The sequence below is a fragment of the Doryrhamphus excisus genome, linkage group LG12 (genome assembly GCF_037039965.1).
Source record: "Doryrhamphus excisus strain RoL-2023G ecotype Guam linkage group LG12, RoL_Dexc_Guam_v1.1, whole genome shotgun sequence".
NCBI lineage: Eukaryota > Metazoa > Chordata > Actinopteri > Syngnathiformes > Syngnathidae > Doryrhamphus > Doryrhamphus excisus.
Window position 1 is genome coordinate 8,696,208 of NC_136368.1, and position 24,693 is coordinate 8,720,900.

At 43.0% G+C, this 24,693-nt stretch overlaps 1 protein-coding gene and 1 long non-coding RNA gene across 5 annotated transcripts; both read right to left on the reverse strand.

The window, feature by feature from the left end:
• Window positions 1-2,259: 2,259 nt before the first annotated feature.
• Window positions 2,260-3,045, reverse strand: LOC131136159 (uncharacterized). The gene is made up of 4 exons (XR_013629546.1): window positions 2,916-3,045; window positions 2,812-2,838; window positions 2,558-2,727; window positions 2,260-2,470 (listed from the first exon to the last, which is right to left on the reverse strand). It is a non-coding gene; the product is annotated as an uncharacterized LOC131136159 (long non-coding RNA).
• A 1,977-nt stretch (window positions 3,046-5,022) lies between these two features.
• lss (lanosterol synthase (2,3-oxidosqualene-lanosterol cyclase)) lies at window positions 5,023-24,182 on the reverse strand. Of its 4 annotated transcripts, XM_058082727.2 has the most exons (23): window positions 24,025-24,181; window positions 19,588-19,756; window positions 19,308-19,446; window positions 19,096-19,204; window positions 18,855-18,976; window positions 17,542-17,638; window positions 15,615-15,750; window positions 15,312-15,420; window positions 15,041-15,159; window positions 14,225-14,322; window positions 14,081-14,108; window positions 13,667-13,723; window positions 13,149-13,220; window positions 11,064-11,114; window positions 10,832-10,981; window positions 10,125-10,221; window positions 6,767-6,872; window positions 6,588-6,653; window positions 6,429-6,509; window positions 6,175-6,348; window positions 5,924-6,002; window positions 5,586-5,769; window positions 5,023-5,473 (listed from the first exon to the last, which is right to left on the reverse strand). In XM_058082727.2, the coding sequence occupies exons 1-22, from the start codon at window positions 24,036-24,038 to the stop codon at window positions 5,632-5,634; spliced, it is 2,211 nt and encodes a 736-aa protein (XP_057938710.2). In that variant the 5' UTR covers window positions 24,039-24,181; the 3' UTR covers window positions 5,023-5,473; window positions 5,586-5,631. The 4 variants fall into 4 exon arrangements, 3 of the variants coding, with proteins under 3 accessions (XP_057938710.2, XP_057938709.2, XP_057938711.2); XM_058082726.2 differs by having other exon boundaries at window positions 5,023-5,769; XR_009131705.2 differs by lacking the exon at window positions 5,023-5,473 and having other exon boundaries at window positions 5,699-5,769; window positions 6,103-6,348; window positions 24,025-24,182.
• Window positions 24,183-24,693: the final 511 nt, after the last annotated feature.

Below are 24,693 nucleotides of genomic sequence, written 5' to 3' on the forward strand. Positions count from 1 at the left end.
GATTACAGTGGAATGAATACGTTTGGGCACCCCTGATCATTTTTAAGCTTTTCCTTTACTGCTTGCTGGGATCAGACATTTCAGTTAAATATATCATACAGCAGACCAACACAGTGATGGATGAGAAGTGAAATGAAGTTTCTTGGATTTACAGAAAGTGTGTAATGATTATTTATCCAAAAGTAGGCAGGTGCATACGTTTGGGCGCCCCAACAATGATTTATAAAGAAAAATCTTGAAAATTACCAGGGGTGCCCAAACCTTTTTCTACCACTGTATTTGTTTGTGGCACTCTTGGGTACATAACATAGTCAGTGTATAGCTTGGATAACAGCAGAAGTGGGACAAAGTCAATGTTTTTCAAGTCTCAAGTCTTAAATCCCAAGTTTCAAGTAAAGTCAGGCGAGTCCAAGCCAAGTCTTAAGTCAAGACAAGACAGGTGGAATCAAATCCGAAGCGAAAGGCTTGTTCAAGTCATTAAAAGTCATAAGAACTGTTTAGTGTTTACTATATAAAATGCCATTTTAATACTGAAATACAACAAATACATTTTTGTAAGAGTTAGTCACAGAAAATGTAGGATTTAGTCAGTGGAAACCATTAAGTGTGCGCGTTCGTGTGTGTGTGTGTGCGTGTGCCTGTGAATAACTTCCAAACACTCTCCAGCAGTCTGGCTGTCACAGAAACACACCCTCGTTTGTTCTTAATAGATGCCTTCAATGAGGCACATTCTGTGGGAAAATGTGTCGTCTTGCTGGAAATTACATAACAATGGTTACATTAGCTGAATACTATGAATGGAGACATCTTTTCTCAACACAGTCATGGAAAATCTCAAGTTTCTTTCAAGTCATCAAACTAAAATCATTGATGATGCGGTCAAGTCGCTTCCAAAGTCATCAAAATTGTGACTCAAGTCCACACCTCTGGTGACAATGTACATTTACTCTCCCCTCCAAAAACTCAACACACCCATTCATGTCATGGAGGAGAGTGTAGGACAGAAACAACTCCAAATTTAACACACCTTAGCCCCATTCACACCTAGGACTTTGGAACACACAACAATCAATCTAAACTACTTCAACACATCCTAAAAATGATGATTATTAGCATGATAATGTCTGGTCCAGGGGAATCCAAAGTGTCATTTGCGAGCACAAATGTTTTTTGATTGACCTGTGGCACACTCCAAAAGAAAACAAAAAAAACAACAGCAAAAAAGGTTTTAAAAATTCAAAAAATAAAGTCAAAATATTAAGAAAAAAAGTTGTAATTTAAAAAGAGAAAAAGAAAGACATAATTTTACAAGAATAACCCCATCATTTTATGAGGAAAAATAACATAATTTTAGCAGCATAAAGTTGACATATTAAAGAAAAAAAGAGATTTTAAAAAGAGTCTATGAAACTATGTAGCACTATGAAAAACAAACAAGCCAGGGTAGTTGTAATTTTTTGAAAAGTTGGTTAATATTATGGGAATTACATCAAAATAAATAAATTCAAAATATTTTCACAATGAAGTCATTATACTCAAGAAGAAATTTTCCAAGAAGAAAGTTGAAATAGTTGGGAAAATATGAAAATATTATTTTCACCTGTATCACAAAGCTGAGGATGCAGTTGTTTCTTGAAATATATGTAACTTTTAGCATATCAAAAGTGGCCCTTGAATCCTTTTATTTTCAGTATGTGGCCCTCAGTGGAAAAAGTTTGGACACCACCTGGTCTTGTCCCCTACATATAATCTTATAACCTTTCCATTTGTAATTTTTAGTGTGATCCTAATACTGTGTCTAACCCTTTTAATGTTATGATGCGGGCCATATTTAATTTGATTTTTAGTATAAGCTGGGGACCACAAAAAAGTCCTCCAAGCTGCACTTTTTTTACCTGATTTGGTCATTGTTTGGCATAGGAGTGCAACAAATTACATTGTGGGGGGGGGGCATTATGCAGACAATTAAAGGTGCCTTTTCCCCCATTTTTTAATGTATAAATGTAATTTATTCAGGGACTTGGAGAGGCACCTTAGTGACGTGCCCCCCCACCCCCCACACACACTTTTTGGCTTAGCACTTCGCACCTGCCCTTTGCTGGCTTTCATAAACAACTGCACTGACATTAGAGGAGTGAACCACAACCACAAAAGGCATCTTTTTGTTCATCCAGAGACGTTCGGCCTGCTTTTAAGTACTACGTTGCATTTAAGAGCTACATACTGTACATCAGGATGTCAGCTTTGGAAGAACAAGAATCCATGTGAAATATTTATTTCAACAGATATAAAGCTTGTCAATGCACAATAGCACAACTTGTTTGCCATTTTGATTTTAAAAGACAAATGAATGAGAATGTCATGTGAGATAACTGTGCAAAGCAGAAGGGCTCAGCAGAATAGGTCGAAGAATCTTTTAGTCAGAGTCGCTACTGCTGCTGCTGCTGCTGCTGCAGGAGCTGCTAGAGGACTGCATGGCACGGACATGAAAGACATGACGAGAATAAATATGAGCATAAATGGTCCCCATGAACATGAAGGCCACAGTGAACCTCACCCCGTGACAGTCCTTCCCCTTCTTGTGACACTTGCGATGTTTGTGTCCTAACTTGTGTCTGCGCCTCCGACCCTTTCCGCAGCCCGGTTTATGCCCGTGACATCCTCCGTGTTTATGCCCGTAGCCATGATGCCCCTGACCATGCCCACCACCACGGCCTCCACAACGTCCTAGAGAAATACATGGACCTGGTGTGTAACATCTTCAGTACATTATGGAAGCAATGTGTGAGAAATACACAAGAGCACATTTACCTTGCTTGTTGTGGTGCATTTCAGGAGCTGAAATGTGCAAAAAGGATACATTTAGCACAGAAATGTAGTACAGAACTGTTTCAGGAGTTTTTTTCTGAACTTACTTGATGCTGATCTGCAGACCCACCAACACTTCTGCTGCCTGTTCCTCTATTTACCTGCAGGCACACCTCAGGGGGAAGGGGTGAAGCTCTAATCTACGATCTACAGTATGCGGTTGGGATGTAATGTTTGTTTGGTTTACAGTGTGCAGAATGTCAACTCTCCAATGTGTGCGTGCACGCATCTGTGAAGTGATCATCAGCGCATCACTGGAGGGAGGAATGTTGACATGAACACTCAATTGTTTTATTTTTCACATTTGATTGTTGAATTGGCCTGTCAAATGTTATCAGTAGGCCAAACCTGAAGAAAAGAGACTACATTGTCTACATTGCTATCTTAACTTGGACATTCTTATTTTGTCGTTGCAGTTCGTGCAGCTCATTTAAAAATGTATTTTGATAATCAGGTGATTGCAGAATGCTGGTGCCAGCAACTCAGCGGTTTGCACATCCAGCTATCCATTTTCTACCGCTTATCCTCACAAGGGTCGCGGGCATGCTGGAGCCTATCCTAGCTGGCCAGCCAATCACAGGGCAGATAAAGCAAAGTTTAAATTAATAAATGCTTCTTTTTACTGCTCAAGGAGTAAAAAAAAAAATGACAATTTCACTACACACACCACAAAGGGACAATCACCCATTTGGTTGAGCATGTTTTTAAAACAATTTTGCACATAGAATTGTACTGTTTACAATAATAATACCATGTAAAAAAATATTCCTGGTTTTCAAATCTTCATCAAAAAAGGCCAAAATGTCTGAATGATTCTCACCTTGTGACATCCTAGTTGGTGGAGGATGTGGCCAACTATTTACAGCCACAGTGTAATCTGGTGGATACCTCTACCAAGTGGTAGGGATGGCTACAGCAGTTGGAGCTCAGTTGGAAATATATGAAATATGAAATATAGTGACTCTAAATGTGCTTTGTGTAACACCAAGGTTTTTTGTGCCTTTTTCAAAATGAGTTTAAAATATCTGCATTCTTGACATTTGAGTATGCGACCACCGGTGGAAAAAGTCTGGACGCCCCTTTTGAACGTCCAGAATAAGATAAAGGGAAATGGAAAATTCCAAAAGAGTGAATGGAAAGCAGCTTTTGTTATTGTTTTTCTTTCACGCTGAGGTCATGTCAAGGCAGGATTAACCAGTTGCAGCCTTCTACGTCTGAAAGCATGCTTGTTATCGTCATTAAGATCACACTCTTTTAACACACACCTGCACATTGCGAGACACTCCTTCGTCATTTCAGATCTGGTTCTCTGACAAACGTGCATATGTTCTCATGACAGTCCAAGTTAAATATTTTAACCTTTACAAAAGGAATCCTCACAAGAAAGTTGGTGCCAGTCTGGATGAGACCAAAGATAAGGATCTTTTGAACACCTCCCACTGGGTATTTTGCTTGTTACACACATATACTTTGGCTTCATTTTAAAAGCTGACAAGATACAATATTAAGTATAAATTAATTCAGTCATTTTCTACCGCGTATCCTCACGAGGGTCGCAGGGGTGCTGGAACCTATCCCAGCTGTCTTGGGATGAGAGGCGGGGTACACCCTGGACTGGTGGCCAGCCAATCACAGGGCACATATAAACAACAACCATTCCCACCAACATTCATACATTCCTACCTATGGACAATTTGGAGTGGGTCTCCTAGCTGTGAGGCCTGCGTGCTAGCCACTCGCCCGCAGTGCAGCCCACTAAGTATAAATAAAATACTATATTTTACCTGAGTGGCCTTTTTTTGTGGCCAGCTTAAGGTACAATAGTTGTGCAATAATCTTGCTGTGCTCTGAGAGGCGGTTTAGTGTTTATAGTGATTTTGTGGTGCGATTCAGCGGTCCGACCAGTAAATACTTCCCTACACAAATGTTCCTTCCCCTCACGGTAACAGCATTTCATTTATGTTATGTATGAATAAACTCATTAACTGGGCTTGTCTATGTTTATCATTTATACCGCTACAAGTCATTTTCTTACCATTGGAAGCATCTATACCGCTATATAAAAATATCACCCAACCCTAGTATGCATAAAGCCTCCTTAACATTTCTGACTGCCCCTCAATATGTGCAAAAAAGACAAATGAACCCCAATGAAAATAAAATTTTACTTTCAGTCTCTTTTATTGCACTTAAATAAAAATCACAGTCAATCACAATATTTCTGACTTTCACTATTGTCTGACAAAACCCCCCAGAAAGGCTCAAAGAAAGTATCCAACACTGTTTCCTGTAAATTATTAATTAATTAATGAACATTTTCATATGACCCTAGCTTCAACTCACTGTAGTCTGAGTCATGACCCTCGTAGTACCTGCCCTGTTCAGGATAATCAGCTATTAGTGTTGGCTTGCTTGTTACTCCTCACAACACGCACTTGATGTGTGCACTCGCCAGCGCCCCGCCTCCCTCCACTGACAAACAGACTAAATAACCGACAGGAGGATTAACTCACTTCCTTTATTCTGCTAGAGAACCAACACGTCCAGGTGTTGAGACAGATTGACAGACAGGTGTTGCACAGAGTGAACCCTCTTGTCATTCAGCCTGTTTGGTAGAGAGAGAGGAGGAAAACAAACACGCATGCACGTGTCAATATATCAAGGCGGCAAATATATCATGCCATGAATGGATTTATTGATTATTGTGACAGGCCTACTTCCGCACAAATGCACAAATGATGTTTGACATGCTGATCCAGATTTTCACAACTTGACTTTTCCAGTCAGAGAACTGCAGGGGTTTAGTGTTGAGAAGCGGCCAAGGGTCCAAATAGGGAAGACATTTCTGTAGGAGGTGTAGCTGATAGCGCAGCTCTTGTTGAACACACCAGCAACATTCTCCTATGGGGTGCAATTGAACATCATGAAACACCTCAAATGATATTTGCTATTATATCCGACTTACAGGACTGCAGTTTAACATCAAATTAGGTGTATAGTTGGTGGGATCAGTGGTGTACAGTACAGCATGGGTAATAGTGAAGAGAGAATTCACCTGAGGCCAGTCTCCATTGGGAAGCTGCTTATCAATCAGTAGTTTTATTCCTCTTTCAATGGCTTGCTGGTCAGGGTGCCTGAAAAAAGAATAATAACAACAAACACATGGAAACCAGTGCATTCACAAGCCCATAAATGTGCATTTACACCCCGCTTTCCCAGGGAATGTCACAGTACATGTTACAGTTGGTCTCAATTAGCCGCTCCCCGGGAGCACTCATGCAGTCCCACCAACACCATGCCCCTCACCTGACAGCCATGAGTCCTAACAAAGCCCAGCAGGTGTTGTGGATCTGAGGTGAGCTGCTCTGAACGTAGCAACGTTGCTCACATGACTCAAAGTCCTCCCCCCAGCCCCCGTCTGACATCTGCCGATCCAACAGGAACTGACAGGCTTTCTGCACCTCTGCACATACTCCATCCCTGGTGGAGGAGGTGGAATAGTATTTGGTCTGTGAGTGAGACAGCAGCCAGGACTGAAATTATTTTAAGTTGGCACTTACTCGTTCTTGTAGATGTGTCCCATACAAGCAAAGGCTTCAAGGCCAAACCATGTCCCGTATGTGAAACACACTCCCCAGGACCTAAGCACGCGTACAAAATGATGATACTACAACGTGTCATCTTCTGAATGAAAATTGTATGTCATCAGGCGACCTAACCCTTCCCAAGATCCATCTGGCCTCTGCACCTTCCTGCAGTAATCTAGTCCTTTTCTCAGGGTGTTCCTGGGGGTGAAAAAAACCCTTCACAATTTTAAAGTTCTCCAGACGCACTCAGAACCAATGAGAAACAAGAATCAATTGGATTGTAAATTGTAAATTTCTGGTGTTTTGTGTACCTTATTTCCTCTGTGCGGTGTTCAGGATGGACCTTTTGGAAGTACCTCAGAGCCTGAATTACTGCTGACGTACACTCCACGTAGGTGTAATCTATCATGATATCGCCTGTTTGTGTATGTGTGAGAAGGGAGAGAGTGAAAGACCCGACATCAGCTTGAATTGATTTCACAACAGGCACCACATCCTCTCTGAAAGAGGAAATTCATATTGGTCATCAGGCACTACACAAAGGTCATGTTTATGTTAGTGCTACTTTTTAAAATTGGCATTTTGTGTAGATTGCGTAAATTTCCACCACTCAGGAAAGAACTTTATGACTCAGTCACGCAAGGACATTCAGCCATCAGCTTTTACAAGTCAGGGGCGGACACATCGTTGAGGAGATCCTCCCGGTCAGAGTCACATCCCGCATTGCCAACACAGATGGATGAAGCTGTGCTGCTGCTACCGCCAATAAGTGATACTGTCGCCGAGTGCCTCGCCTTTCTATCCACTTTGAGACAGACTGTCCCTCACTTGAAATATGTACAGTGAGGAAATGCAGTGCATGGTTTCACCCCAGTACGCTAGTTGCATCGCTACTACAAATGGTCAAGCATGAGACAAGTTCACCTGAAGGTTTAAAGGTGAGAATTTTTAGCCTTAGACCATCTTTCCTACATTATTATCCAAGACATTTAGTCTTGGATAATAATGTAGGAAAGATGTAGATCTAGTACATCCTTGTGGATTGTCACATAATAGCATTTCAGGTACTTTGACATACGTACACTACCTCCACTCAAAAGTTTGGAATCACTTGCAAATTTCTTTGTTTTCCAAAGAAAAACATTTTCTTGCATTTCACAAACATTTTATCGGGTTGCACGGCGGACGAGTGGTTAGTGCGCAGACCTCACAGCTAGGAGACTTGGGTTCAATTCCACCCTTGGCTATCTCTGTGAGGAGTTTGCATGTTCTCCCCGTGCATGCGTGGGTTTTCTCCGGGTACTCCGGTTTCGTCCCACATTCCAAAAACATGCTAGGTTAATTGGCCACTCCAACTTGTCCATAGGTATGAATGTGGGTGGGAATGGTTGTTTGTGCCTTGGGATTGGCTGGCCACCAGTCCAGGGTGTACCACGCCATACTATCGCCCAAAGACAGCTGGGATAGGCTCCAGCACCCCCTGCGACCCTTGTGAGGATAAGCGGTAGAAAATGAATGAATGAATGAAACATTTATACAGTGAAGAAAATAAGTATTTGAACACCCTGCTATTTTGCTATTTCTCCCACTTAGAAATCATGGAGGCGTCTGAAATTTTCATCGTAGGTGCATGTCCACTGTGAGAGAGATAAACTAAAAAGAAAAATCCAGAAATCACAATGCATGATTTTTTAACAATTTATTTGTGTGATACAGCTGCTAATAAGTATTTGAACACCTGAGAAAATGAATGTTAATATTTGGTACAGTAGCCTTTGTTTGCTATTACAGAGGTCAAACGTTTCCTGTAGTTTTTCACCAGGTTTGCACACACTGCAGGAGGGATCTTGGCCCACTCCTCCACACAGATCTACTCTAGATCAGTCAGGTTTCTGGGCTGTCGCTGAGAAACACGGAGTTTGAGCTCCCTCCAAAGATTTTCGATTGGGTTCAGGTCTGGAGACTGGCTGGGCCATGCTAGAACCTTGATATGCTTCTTACGGAGCCACTCCTTGGTTTTCCTGGCTGTGTGCTTCGGGTCGTTGTCGTGTTGGAAGACCCAGCCACGACCCATCTTCAATGCTCTGACAGAGGGAAGGAGGTTGTTCCCCAAAATCTCACAATACACGGCCCCAGTCATCCTCTCTTTAATGCAGTGCACTCGTCCTGTCCCATGTGCAGAAAAACACCCCCAAAGCATGATGCTACCACCCCCATGCTTCACAGTAGGGATGGTGTTCTTCGGATTGTACTCTTCATTCTTCTTCCTCCAAACACGCTTATTGGAATTATGACCAAAAAGTTCTATTTTGGTCTCATCTGACCATAAAACTTTCTCCCATGACTCCTCTGTATCATCCAAATGGTCATATGCAAACTTAAGACGGGCCTTGACATGTGCTGGTTTAAGCAGGGGAACCTTTCGTGCCATGCATGATTTCACATCATGACGTCTTAGTGTATTACCTACAGTAACCTTGGAAACGGTGGTCCCAGCTCTTTTCAGGTCATTGACCAAGTCCTGTCGTGTAGTTCTGGGCTGATTCCTCACCTTTCTTAGAATCATTGAGACCCCACGAGGTGATATCTTGCATGGGGCTCCACTCCGAGATTGAGATTGACCGTCATGTTTAGCTTCTTCCATTTTCTAATGATAGCTCCAACAGTGGACCTTTTTTCACCAAGCTGCTTGGTAATTGCTCCGTAGCCCTTTCCAGCCTTGTGGAGGTGTACAATTTTGTCTCTGGTGTCTTTGGACAGCTCTTTGGTCTTCGCCATGTTACAAGTTAAAGTCTTACTGATTGTATGGGGTGGACAGGTGTCTTTATGCAGCTAACGACCTCAAACAGGTGCATCTGATTCAGGATGATACATGGAGTGCAGGTGGACTTCTAATGGGCAGACTAACAGGTCTTTCAGGGTCAGAATTCTAGATGATACACAGGTGTTCAAATACTTATTTGCAGCTGTATCACACAAATAAATTGTTAAAAAATCATGCATTGTGATTTCTGGATTTTTCTTTTTAGTTTATCTCTCTCACAGTGGACATGCACCTACGATGAAAATTTCAGACCCCTCCATGATTTCTAAGTGGGAGAAATAGCAAAATAGCAGGGTGTTCAAATACTTATTTTCTTCACTGTATCTATTTCACAAACAATGAAAATGAATCAGATGACTTCCAAAGAAGGATCTGCATTTTTGCATAAAGGCCTACAATCAACATCCTGGTATGGCTGCTAATTTTATAAGGCTAATAGATTATTAGAAAACCCATCTAAAAAAACTCTTACCATGCTGTTAACTACTCCCTTCAGAGAGCAGCACAAACTGGGTCTAACAAGGACAGAAAAACGATGCACAACTGTGCAAGAAGACAAATATCTGAGAGTGTGTAGTTTAAGACAAAGACGCCTCACAGGTCGTCACCTGGCAGCTGCACTAAATAGTCGCCGTCAAACACCAGTGTCAGTATCAACAGTGAAGCGGCCACTTCAGGGCTTCAGACTTCATGGCAGGATTGCCAAGAAAAAGCCATATCTCAGACTGGCCAAAAACATTTCCAAGTGATCCCAAACTTTTGAGCCGTAGTGTATGTTCACATTTCTTTGAAATACAGCTTTTGTTTTCCCACGGAAATACACAAATATCTGACAAGGGACTTACCAAACACTTCGGATGGATTGAGCAGCTCCAGGAGTCTCCCCCCTCTCTTTGTTTCATATGTGGCAAATCCACCATCTGGGTTTCTCATGCTCAATAGCTACAAGATGGAAATAGGCATCATTTCATTTCAGGCATCATTCAGTTGGATGATGCTGTCAACTTTGGTTTAATAATGATGTAGCGGAATGGTCAATAAATCTCAAGTTAGTTACACGTAGAATTTACAATACTGCGTACAGGTGGTGCTCGGTTTATGGCAGTCTGTGGTTAAAACATGCTCCCATAAATGAATTCAAAACATAACTGACTTGAGAACTCGTTATAGTGTGGTGCCTTTATCACGGTTATGTGATTCCAGGTCCGACTGTGAAGTGAGTAGGATTCCTTATTTACAAATATTTCCGTCGTTAGAGCACAGAAAACATTATTGGGGCCCTCTAGACATGAAATAATGCATATTATACATTATTACATAATAATGCATATTAATACATAATAAGAGAAAACAAGACGTAGAGTACTGCGTGCGGTGGCTGCAGGCTCGTGAATGCAACATTAGTGACACTTAGCGACCAATGTAGAATGCTACATATGCTTATAATGCTACAATGCCTTTGAACGTGTCACCTGAATGTCTTATATTTATAGTTTAGTTCATTTAGATATTTTTATTCATGAAAATGCTTCATTTAGACCACGTTACTGACCACATTGACGGCATCGTACAATCGCTCCGCAGCCACAGGCTCGCCGATGGAGGGGCAGTGCTCTTTCAGCAGCAGCATTGTCTTGAGGCCCTCGGCCGTGCAGTCAGCCACTATCCAGCCGCAGTCGCGGGTACTGAAGGGGAAACCTCCCTGATAGAAAAAACAATAGGTCTGTTGTCCGAAGGGCTTCAATTTTGAAGTCAAAGTGTCTTTGAGGTGATACTACATGTACCTTGTTTGTCTGTCTGTAGAACTTTTGGTAATCTGGAGGATTATCTGGTATCTATTGCAGAAGGAAAGCTTGGTGAAACTTAAAGGAAAAGTGCACTTTTGGGGAAATTTGTCTATCGCCCACAATCCTTAAGTGAAACATGAGCACACATCTTTCCCTTTTCATTTCTTCTTCGTGTTAGCTGGTACAAAAACAGTGTTGCTGTATTTGGCTCATATACATACAGTGAAGAAAATAAGTATTTGAACACCCTGCTATTTTGCTATTTCTCCCACTTAGAAATCATGGAGGGGTCTGAAATTTTCATCGTAGGTGCATGTCCACTGTGAGAGAGATAAACTAAAAAGAAAAATCCAGAAATCACAATGCATGATTTTTTAACAATTTATTTGTGTGATACAGCTGCAAATAAGTATTTGAACACCTGTGTATCATCTAGAATTCTGACCCTGAAAGACCTGTTAGTCTGCCCATTAGAAGTCCACCTGCACTCCATGTATCATCCTGAATCAGATGCACCTGTTTGAGGTCGTTAGCTGCATAAAGACACCTGTCCACCCCATACAATCAGTAAGACTTTAACTTGTAACATGGCGAAGACCAAAGAGCTGTCCAAAGACACCAGAGACAAAATTGTACACCTCCACAAGGCTGGAAAGGGCTACGGAGCAATTACCAAGCAGCTTGGTGAAAAAAGGTCCACTGTTGGAGCTATCATTAGAAAATGGAAGAAGCTAAACATGACGGTCAATCTCAATCTCGGAGTGGAGCCCCATGCAAGATATCACCTCGTGGGGTCTCAATGATTCTAAGAAAGGTGAGGAATCAGCCCAGAACTACACGACAGGACTTGGTCAATGACCTGAAAAGAGCTGGGACCACCGTTTCCAAGGTTACTGTAGGTAATACACTAAGACGTCATGATGTGAAATCATGCATGGCACGAAAGGTTCCCCTGCTTAAACCAGCACATGTCAAGGCCCGTCTTAAGTTTGCATATGACCATTTGGATGATACAGAGGAGTCATGGGAGAAAGTTTTATGGTCAGATGAGACCAAAATAGAACTTTTTGGTCATAATTCCAATAAGCGTGTTTGGAGGAAGAAGAATGAAGAGTACAATCCGAAGAACACCATCCCTACTGTGAAGCATGGGGGTGGTAGCATCATGCTTTGGGGGTGTTTTTCTGCACATGGGACAGGACGAGTGCACTGCATTAAAGAGAGGATGACTGGGGCCGTGTATTGTGAGATTTTGGGGAACAACCTCCTTCCCTCTGTCAGAGCATTGAAGATGGGTCGTGGCTGGGTCTTCCAACACGACAACGACCCGAAGCACACAGCCAGGAAAACCAAGGAGTGGCTCCGTAAGAAGCATATCAAGGTTCTAGCATGGCCCAGCCAGTCTCCAGACCTGAACCCAATCGAAAATCTTTGGAGGGAGCTCAAACTCCGTGTTTCTCAGCGACAGCCCAGAAACCTGACTGATCTAGAGTAGATCTGTGTGGAGGAGTGGGCCAAGATCCCTCCTGCAGTGTGTGCAAACCTGGTGAAAAACTACAGGAAACGTTTGACCTCTGTAATAGCAAACAAAGGCTACTGTACCAAATATTAACATTCATTTTCTCAGGTGTTCAAATACTTATTAGCAGCTGTATCACACAAATAAATTGTTAAAAAATCATGCATTGTGATTTCTGGATTTTTCTTTTTAGTTTATCTCTCTCACAGTGGACATGCACCTACGATGAAAATTTCAGACCCCTCCATGATTTCTAAGTGGGAGAAATAGCAAAATAGCAGGGTGTTCAAATACTTATTTTCTTCACTGTATATTCAAATAGAACATTGTTTTTCAGGCCTTCATAGTCAAAATGGGTGTGTCCCATTACATGCACTGTTAGCTCCCGCATTGGAGCTAGGTTTTGTTTGTTTTTTTTTTTTAGCTGTTTTCTGTCTTTAGAATGTGGATGATGGGCAAAATGTAAAAAAAAAAAAGCAGTGTGTCTTCACTAACCACAAAACCAATATATGGTCAAGAGTTTATGGGATGGTTAACAGCAGTGGCTTGAATGTTTTTCTCACCTGTGTGATGGTGAGAAACTGGCAGGCACGTCCCAGACACTCGGCTAGTTTAGGGTCATCCTGGGCTCCAGCCTGTGATGAGACAATGCTGATCATTCTTGAGCACAAGAGAGTAACGAGATGGATGATGTGTGCTTTACTCCGTATCCAAGAAAAGGGCGCATATTTTTTGGAATTACTCTTATTTACAGAGTATCTAAGTACACACTGTCAAATCTGTATGTGTCAAACATGTGGCTGACCCAGATTCCAAAATTCTTGTCAATGGTGCTTCACAATTACGCCAGTAAACCTGTTCCCCGTGGGAGTTCCATTGTCTGACAGGTTAAACACAAGCTCACAGCTGAAGAATATGCAAATGAAACTGTCACGTACAATAGAAATACTGTTTCCTTCAAGCAAATGCAGTTCAACCGGATGAAGGGCTCAGAGTTGTTCAGATAATTAAAAGTAGACCCATAATATTCCATCATTTTAAAGACTGCACAGTAAACACAGTATTCGAATTAGCGAGTTACCTCGAGGAAGGCCTGTACAGTAAAACAAGTATCCCAGAGCTGAGACCCATTGGTTCCCTGTACAGAGCACAATAAGGAAAGTGTGAAAAAAATCATTACAACAAAATAAAGTAGTCTGAATTCGCATATACTAGATCATATCCCAAATCATTCTAACATGGAACAAGCTGACAAGGCTAATGTGATGAAAGGAATACTTCTGTGTTTCATTGGCTTCTCCACAAATGGGCAATTTGTCACAGAAAACACATCTCAACTTGGCGATCATTTATATTTTATATGTGATAACACAGGTACAAATGTACAGCATACTTGTACCATTGTTAGAAAGCCCATAATTTTTATATGTATACATGTCTTTATGCTTCACTGATGTCCTTGAACACACCAAAGTTGTGTGCTGTGCTTGCTTACCTGCATTTTCATGCCATCTAGTCCCAACCTGGAATGCAGAATGTACTATATTGAGATGCATGATGGACTTTGTCTATGTTTTATGATAAAGTTGTTAAATTGTGCTTTGAAAAACTGATGATTTCCTATGTGGAGCAGACTGACCAGAGATAGTCAGGGATCCTGGACACATGCTCCTGGAAGGCTGGAGAAGAGGGACCTTCCTCGTACCAGCGAACCAGCATGTTGATTGTCTTGGAAATCTGTGGCATGGACATGATACATTGCTACGATATCAGTTTACTGAAGCAATTTTTCTCCCTCTTTTGAGGGTTAATTATATGTTGTTTTTGGAATGTGGCAGGAAACCGCAGTACCCGCAGAAAACCCATGCACGGGGAGAACATGCAAACTTTACACAAAGATGCCTGAGCAGGGAATCGAACCCGGGTCTCCTACCTATGTGGCCTGCGTGCTAACCACTCATGTACCATGCAGCCAAGAATGAAAATACAAATAAGGTATTCAGAAGACACATTCAAAGACATATAGTATGTAGTATTCTACACTATTCACTAGGTGTCACTAATGTTTCCTTGATGAGACAATATGCACCCCACACTGCCCATAAAAAACAAGGAACTCTCCCAATACTGACATGAGTGTCTCTGTACTGTATGTCTTATTCAAGTTGAATATGTCTTATTTTCTGTTATAACGTCCACTATATTCGGTAATACAAGTGTAAAGGTGACTAAATGGGTGTTATTCCATGTCCAGAGGACTCTAATAATGTTTAAAAAATGTATTTAGATGGTCGTAAACAGGTTTTCGATGCTCTAACTACTAAAATATTGCATATTGCATATATATAACACTTGGTGCAGTAACCCGCGATAATAACAAAATTAAGGAGCACTGTGCTGATATTGACTGACTGGTATTTTGTCTACTGTGCTTTTAAAGTTTCATAAGATTTACCGGTCCAATGCTTATGCATTTTGTGAAGCGGTCATCGGCTTGAATGTGCTCGTAAAGTTCTTTGACAGCCATTCCTCTCAGTGTGGTGCTGTGGTGAGCCTCATACATATTTAGCACCACTGCAAGCAAAGAGAAACAACTGTGAGACGCAGTCACAGGTCAGCTGTGAGGGGGTTTTGCTGTGGAAAAACACTTCAATGCAATTGCATTGCATTGCTCAGTGTGACTACGTTTAATAGAGAGGAGAGGAATACACATTCTTCACACTTACTGTAAGCGACAGTCAGCAGTGTACTATGAGGCGTGTATGTGTCACATGGTGCCACATTGTTCCTCTGAGCTGGCCAGTCAATGCTAGCATAGTCCTGGATGTAGAGCTCCTAATTAGAAAAATGTCAACAATGAAAATGCATTTAGACAGTATGTATGGTGTGAGTAGTAGACATTTTTGCACTTAAATTTGGTTCAAAGTGGTTGTATCTTTATGATCTTTTTGTCACCATATAAACAACACAGAGAAATCTTGAAGTCTTGGCCTACCGACGCCCCCTGGCGGAATAAACAAACATGGCACCTGTCTGAGGCTGAGAACCAGGTCATCCTCATCAGCTGCTAGTCGGACAGCATAGCAGTAGCTCATGGAGAGGTAAACCTGGCGACAGTGACACCACAGAGTAGAGGGGTGGGCTGGCATCCACGTCGGGAGCAACCTATCAAAATGCCCAAACAGAACTGTTCAAGTGGATGGATAAAATGGATAAAACATTACCATTCCATCAATAACTGATAACTTAATAGGCATTAAGAACTTCAAAAAATACACTACATAGAATATAAGATCTTTGTTAAGGAGGTTCAGGTGTCATACGGACCTGAAGAAAATCCTTTTGCACATTTGGATCTTAATGAGGTTTTAAGTAGAGCCACAATATGCAAAAGCAAGAAGAGGAAGTGTGACAAAAAGCACTTTGGAAAAGGTATTTTTTGAAAACAACAATTAACTGAAATAGGCTGTTTATCAGCTGATCAAAAGTTGACCATTGCTCAAAAAATTACAAAAAACTCTCCAAACCAGAACAAAAAAAAACTCTCAGTAGGACTCAGTAATGAGTAGCTCCACCGTTCTTGTTAATCACCTCAAAAGTTGGCTTTGGGCGTGCTTGATGCGAGTGTTTCCAGGAGCCTATTGGGAACATTGCTCCTAGTAGTGAAGATGGCTTCACCAAGGTCATCCACTGTCTGGAACTGATGGACATTTTTATAAACTTCCCTTGTCACCATTCCCAAATGTTCTCTATGGGATTAAAATCAGGGGAACATGCGGGATGGTCTTATTCTTCTTGAAGAAGTCCTTGTCAAGCAAGCATTGTGAACTGCAGCGTTGTCCTGGTGAAAAACCCAGCTGTTACCACACAGACCAGGGCCCTCGGTCGCAACATCTGCACGGAACCGACCACCGTTTGACGACCCGGCACCACCTGAAGCTCCAGTGTTCACTGAATGAAAAAGCACCCCAGATCATGCCGAATCCCCCCCCCCCAAACGGGCAGTTGTGTGGCGTTGAAGGAGACAAGGTCTTTGAAGGCGTTTTTTTTTTACCCTTTCCTGGTTATTGTGCTGCAGTCGGCACCACTAAGGACCTTCATTTGGGTCGAGGACCACCCTGGGTAGACAGCCAATCGGATCCTCCAACTCAGCGCAGGTGTTATTTTTTTGGATCGACCACTTCACTTTTTTGTTCCATAATGCTCAGGATCTTTCTAAAAATGCCTCAGAAGAAATGGCACACTGCAAGAGGACTTGCTTAAGCTGCTCGACAATCCGACCACGTCAAGAAGAGAAACCTTCTTAGCTTTAGCCATCAGGACGGCATGACTGTGTGAATGCCCAACAGAAAATGAAGATTTTTAGTAGATTTTACCTAACCCTACTAACCCTAGCCTGTGGTGTTAAACTTTTGATCAGGTGAAAAACAACCTATTTCAGTTTTTTTTATTGAGTTATTTCCAAATGTTTTTTGTCTCACTCCCCCTTCTTGCTGTTGTATATATTGTAGCTCAGCTTAAAACCTCATTAAAGTCCAAATGTGCAAAATGTATTCATTCATTCATTCATTTTCTACCGCTTATCCTCACAAGGGTTGCAGGGGTGCTGGAGCCTATCCCAGCTGTCTTCGGGGGAGAGGCAAGGTACACCCTGGACAGGTGGCCAGCCAATCACAGGGCACATATAGACAAACAACCATTCCCATCCACATTCATACCTATGGACAAGTTGGAGTGGCAAACCTAGTATGTTTTTGGAATGTGTGAGGAAACCGGAGTAACCGGAGAAAACCCACGCATGGTGCAAAATGTATATTCTAGCAATTTTTCAACTTGTCTTAAGATTTGGATCAGGGCTGATTGTTTTTTTTTTGGGGGGGGGGGGCTTTTTGAATAAAATGTGTTCTAGAGCAGTGTTGGCATGAATGATGAATGTATGTACCATAAGACACTTACCACATCTCTGGTAGCAGTGTGTTCATTCCATCCCAGCTGTAAGTGTTAAGAATGGCCAGCCAGAATTTCCCCCATGAAGGGATCCCCACTGCACCACCTGTGCAAAATAATAAACTGCCATAGTTTTTTATACTACAAGCACAGTTTATAAACTTAAGTACTGCCTCAATATAAGAGTACAATAATCCCTAGTTTATTGTGGTTAATTGGTTGTGGGTTTCGGGTCTGGAATCAAATATTTTCAGCATATTCCAATTTTTAACATTATTAGTGTCATGGCCTGTGTAGGCTCCCGCGTAACAGTTTGCTTATGCTACCTTCTTGGGCTTTAGTTTCTGTTTGGACACTCTTATTTTGTATGTAACTTCCTGCTTTGCCTCGTCTTCCTTTGTTGCCCTCATCACCCACACCTGTCACTAATTTCTCCTGTTTGTATTTAGTTCAGGTGTGTGCTTCTCACTGCGTGGGATCATTATTATTTGTCAGTCTGCCTACCTGAGTTGCTTTATCCTGCTGCTGCAATTATTGCAAAGAAAAAATATTTTTACTTGCATTTGGTCCTGTTCTCTGCATCCTGGGGTCGAACTGCAAAGCCAACAAACCTGATCGTGACAATTAGAGCCCTCTAGACATGATCTAACACCCCTATACCTGCCGTTACACTCAGATCAACCAATATAGTCGACATAATAAGAGAAAATGTGACACTTATGACATAAATATGACTCATGCTCAATATGCGGTATAGAAAATTGATGGATGGATGCAACCCCTTTTTATGTTGTTTATGTTGTTATAGTTGTTTAGATATTTGAGCAAAACACAAATATTTCTATCAAAGTGAAAGTTATGCCTGAAATCTATTTATCCACAAAAATCGGATTTTGCCCCTTTTTTAGTGGGGAACTGATATTTTCCTGAAGCATACCGATGTTATACTGCTGATTATTAAAGAACGTAAAAAAGATACAAACCTTTTTTCAGATTTTTTTCTTTTAGTAGGTTCCATTTTATTCAGTGATTAGACACAATATTCTGTGTGCCTTGAAAGAGCCGTGAAAATTGTCTAAAATGGCCGGTACTGAAGGGGGTGTCTTTTGAAAAATGCCTGGGATTGAATGAGTTAATTAAGGCAAAAATACAGAACATTTGCTTGAATATGTATATGTTTTGACTAGCAATAGGACATATTCAACCACTAAACAGTGTGATTTATTAATTAATATATTTTTGAAACACTGATATAGTGAAGCCGTAAATTTTGAAAGTGGCAACGGATGACTGAAGTTACGTAAGACAAATTTCTTTCAAACCTTTGCTGTGGAGGTTGCTCCTTGCTCTGGCCATATCTGGATTATCTGGATCGACACCCAGAATCCTTAGTGAGGTGTAACTCAGAGCTGTGCCAAATACTGTAGACTTATCTTCAATATGTCTGCCAACAAAATAACGCACAAAATTTCAGTTCAAAGACTTAAAATATATTAGTAAGTGTAAATATGCAAAACAAATAATAAATACAAATTATAAATAATAGTAGAGTTGTGTTCTTACAGGCCCCAGCCTCCATCTGGGAGCTGAACAGACAGCAAGTATCGAATCATCTCCTTTTTCCAGGCCTCATGCAGATGGATCTTAGCTATATGACAAGTGATCAGTAGACCTGGGGAGCACAAATGTAACCACATAATATGACAAAAGTACTCTGTCAGGACTAAAGTATTGGGACACCAATAACTAGTTCTCCGTCTTACAACATGTCATACCTGGTAGCAGGAAGAGAGGTCCACCGTAGTCCCCAGCCCAGTGGCCGTCCTCAGCCTGGAGGTGACCGTAGAAGAGCATCCCCTTCATGGCTGCATATAAGGCTGTGTTGGCATGTGGGGAGTCACACACAAACTTTGTCTGTGGGAAGAAATATTACAACTAAACCGGCAAACTGAAATTTAGATCACAGCATTCACAATGTAACTGACAAATCCAACTCTCCCAAGGGGATTTGTGAATTTGAATGAATAGTGACAAACAATTTAGCCCCCCCCTTACCGTGTCCAACCCTAAAGAATGAGCCTCTAGCATTGTCTGCTCTCTTTCCGGAGTCTCTCCATCGTCTACATAATGCCAGGTCTGCCTGCCGTCAATATTAGTCAGTCGCCAGCACCTCATATCTGTGGCTGGTTCCGTCTTGTGCGGCCCCCCTCGCCTACGCAGGTGCCTAGATGTGACAGCAAGAATACTATGATCATAATCATCCATCCATCCATCCATCTTCAACCGCTTATCCGAGGTCGGGTCGCGAGGGCAGCAGCCTAAGAAGGGAGGCCCAGACTTTCCTCTCTTCGGCCACTTCGTTCAGCTCCTCCCAGCGGATCCCGAGCCGTTTCCAGGCCAGTTGGGAGACGTAGTCTCTCCAACGTGTCCTGGGTCTTCCCCAAGGTCTGCTACCGGTTGGACGTGCCCTGAACACCTCCCCAGGGAGGCGTCCAGGGGGCATCTAACCAGCCTCATCTGGCTCCTCTCAATGCAGAGGATCTCGTCCCCGACCCGGAGATGGCACTCCACCCTTTTCTGGGTGAGAACCATGGACTCGGACTTGGAGGTACTAATTCACATCCCGGCCACTTCACACTCGGCTGGAAACTGATCCAGTGACAGTTGAAGGTCACGGCTCGATAAAGCCAGCGGGACCACATCATCTGCAAAAAGCAGAGACCCAAACCAGCAGCCACCAAACCAAAATCCCTCAACGCCTGACTGCGTCTGTCCATAAAAGTGATGAACAGAATAGGTGACAAAGGGCAGCCCTGGCGGAGTCCAACCCTCACTGGAAACGGTTATTGCCGGCAATGCGAACGAGACTCTGAAACTCTCTGAGGAGCGTGATTCCACAATAGTTGGAAGACACCCTCCGGGGGATCACCACCCCGGTCTGCCAATCCAAAGGTACAGCCCTAGACCATGTCCATGCGTTGCTGCAGAGTCGTGTCAACCAACACACACCCACAGCATCCAGGGCCTTAAGGAACTCCGGGCGGATCTCATCCACCCCCGGGGCCCTGCCACCGAAGAGCTTTTTGACAACCTCGGCAACCTCAGCCCCAGTGATAGAAGAGCCCATTGTGGAGTCCCCAAGCACTGCTTCCTCATTAAAGACATGTTGATGGGATTGAGGAGGTATTCCTTCCACCGGTCCACAACATCTTGAGTTGAGGTCAGCAGCACACCATCGCCACCGTACACGGTGTTGACTGTGCACTGCTTTGAGACGCCGGATGGTGGTCCAGAATCTCTATGAAGCTGTCCAAAAGTCATTCTCCATGGCTTCTCCAAACTCCTCCCATGTCCGAGTTTTTGCCTCAGCGACTGCCAAAGCCGTGGGCCGCTTGGCCTGCTGGTACCTGTCAGCTGCCTCCGAAGTCCTATGAGCCAAAAAGGCCCAACAATCACACCTCTCCAGGTCTCACTGTCACCACCAACATGAGCGTTGCAGTACCCCAGTAGAACAAGGGAATCCCCAGAGGGAGCAATCTCCAGTACTTCCTCAAGGGACTCCAAAAAGGGTGGGTATTCTGAACTATTGTTTGGGAGTTCAGCGCAAACAACAGTCAGGACCCGTCCCCCAACCCGAAGGTGGAAACTACCCTCTCGTTCACCGGTTAAACTCAAACGTATAGGCCACAAGCCGGGGCGCAACAACAATTGCCACCCCTGCCCATCGCCTCTCACTGCTGGCAAGGCCAGAGTGGAACAAAGTTCATCCCCTCTCGAGAGTTTGGTTCCAGAGCCGTTGCTATGCGTCGAGGTGAGTCCGACTATATCTTGCCGGAACTTCTCAACCTCGCACACCAGTCTCCCCCTCTGGCTGCCACCCAACTCACTCTACACCCAACCCTTTTGGCCCCTCCCATGAGTGGTGAACTCATTGGAGGGGGGAGGTTACATGGACCCTCTTCGGGCTATGCCTGGCCAGCCCCCATAGGTATAGGCCCAGCCACCAGATGCTCGCTGTCGTGCCCCTCTTCCAGGCCTGGCTCCAGAAGGGGGCCCCGGTGACCCGCCTCTGGGCAAGGGAAAACCTGGTTCAAAGTTTGATCTCATCATAAGAGTAATTTTGAGCTACTCTTTGTCTGATCCCTCACCGAGTGCCTGTTTGTCATGGGTGACCCCAACAGGGGCATAAAAGCCCCCCGACAGCTTAGCTCCTAGGATCATTGGAACACTCCTGCTTCAAGACCGCAACCATCATCCTGTTCCCAAAAAGCCAAGGACCACAGGACTTAATGACTTCAGACCCGTCGCCCTGACCTCCGTGGTCATGAAGTCCTTTGAGCACCTTGTGCTCTCTCACCTCAAAGCCATCACCGACCCTCTCCTAGATCCCCTGCAGTTTGCCTACAGAGCCAACAGGTCTGTAGATGATGCAGTCAACTTGGCCCTCCACTTCATCCTCCAGCACCTGGACTCCGCAGGAACCTACGCTAGGATCCTGTTCGTGGACTTCAGCTCTGCATTCAACACCATCCTCCCATCTCTGCTCCAAGAGAAGCTCTCCCAGCTGAGCGTGCCTGACTCCACCTGCAGGTGGATTACAGACTTCCTGTCTGACAGGAAACAGTGTGTGAAGCTGGGGAAACACTTCTCCGATACAAGAACCATCAGCACCGGATCCCCCCAGGGCTGCGTTCTTTCTCCTCTGCTCTTCTCCCTGTACACAAACAGTTGTACCTCCAGTCACCAGTCTGTCAAGCTCCTGAAGTTTGCGGACGACACCACCCTCATCGGACTCATCTCTGACGGTGATGAGTCCGCCTACAGGTGGGAGGTTGACCATCTGGCGACTTGGTGCAACCTGAACAACCTGGAGCGCAACGCCCTAAAAACAGTGGAGATGGTTGTGGACAACAGGAAGAACTCAGCCTCTCCTGTCCCCATCACCCTCTGTGACTCTACAATTGGCATTGTGGAGTCCTCCCGCTTCCTGGGTACCATCATCTCCCAGGACCTCAAGTGGGAGCCGAACATCAGCTCCCTCATCAAGAAGGCTCAGCAGAGGATGTACTTCCTACGGCAGCTGAAGAAATTCAGCCTGCCAAAGACAATGATGGTGCACTTCTACACCTCCATCATTGAGTCCATCCTCACCTCCTCCATCACCATCTGGTACGCTGCTGCCACTGCTAAGGACAAAGGCAGGCTGCAGCGTGTCATTCGGTCTGCAGAGAAGGTGATTGGCTGCAATCTCCCGTCCCTCCAGGATCTGTACGCCTCCAGGACCCTGAGGCGTTCAGAAAGGATTGTGGCCGATCCCTCTCACCCCGGACATAGACTCTTCGAGACATTCCCCTCTGGCAGGAGGCTGCGGTCCATCAGGACCAAAAACTCACGCCACAAGAACAGTTTCTTCCCGTCTGCTGTCAGCCTCATCAACAAGGCCCGGAACCCCACCTGACACTCTTCACACCCCACCTCTGCCTCATCCTGCCACTTTGACACTTTCATTATATGCGTTACATTAACACTCAGTTTGGACTCTTAGGAAAAACAATCAGACTGCACTTCCGGAATAACAAACAAAAACAGACTGTGTACATATATTTATACTGATATTTATACTGTTATTCTGTATATTTTGTATTTTCATATTCTGTACTTCATATTTTGTATTTTTCATTCTTTTTTAATAGATGTGTATGCACCTACTATACCAAAACAAATTCCTAGTATGTGTTTGATCATACATGGCAATAAATCTTTTCTGATTCTGATTCTGACACTCAAACTCCTTCACCACGATAAGGTGGTAGCTCACAGAGGAGTAAACTACAGTATGATGATACTGTTAAAAAAAGGGGGAAAATTCAATTCTGCCTTTATGATTATTATGTCTGTACTTTGCAATGTTGCAAAACAAGATCATAATGAGATGTTCGGAACATTCTGCCACTGAAATACAAGAGCACAAATGTTGTAAACAACATGGCCACCAGTAGAGGGCAGTCATGGACTGGGCAGATATACGGTACTGACAAATATATCATCATAAATATTCCATTAGGCTGGAGCCAGACAATAATTGGCCAACATTCTTAAAACATTCTTAAAGTATACTGTAGTTGCATTTTTCGAAATAAAAAATACAATTCATTGATATTGAGGCTATTTGGTTATATTACAGTATATACAAATGTACTGTGCTGTAACTACAAAAAATAAAGGGAGCAATACTGACCCCAAACCAACGCACACCCTGTACACAAATACAAACAAATACAAATACACACACTGTATTTTAGTCAATATATCGGTGTCAATAATATGTATGATTCATATTAGTGTTAGAAACAGGCGCTTATAAAGATAAAGTAACTTTGTAACAGTAACATCTTTCACAATATTTTAAACATTAACTAACGCAGTTCAGTTGTGTTAACGTTAACCTTTCAAGCAATCATTTGTCTTATTTAGAAAAACATGGCAACTTACATCCCTTCAGTCATATCGGGCAATAAGTGTAGAGTGGTCTGTCAGCGTGAATACGTTCTCCAAATGTTCCGCCTCCTCCATGCTTGCTCTGGGAACTGTAGTGCCTTAAAGAGGCGTGAATGAACTGCTTAAAACGGTTGGTACACACCATTTCCCTGCAAGCATTGCGGTATATTTCGAAAGACACTTCATGTGGAGCGACATGACGAGAGGGAGTGCTAACCAATCACAAGCCACGTAAACAAGAATCTGGCCGGATCTTTTGGAAACTCCTCCAATCGAAGAGCTATTATGATAATTTCATGCAATCACATTCTGCTTGTGTATTTAAAATGAGCAGTGGAAAAAATACTATAATCTTGTTTCTAAATGCGAAGAGAAGAGAATTGAAGTTTATTGAGCAACTGACACACACTTTTACAAATCACATCACTGACAGTAATGAAGCTGAAAAGGAGTAGGCTGGAGCAAAATGTCATCGTCATTCAAGCAACTTGAAATGAACTTGATTAGCAAGAATTAACTTGAAATGAGTGGATGAAATGAATACATCTGAAGACTAGAATTGAAAAACATCATACTTTAAAACAGGAATATATTTCTATATATCTGAAAAAAGTGAGACAAGCTTGAAAAGCTATAGCCGTCCTCTTCACTCACTCGCATTTC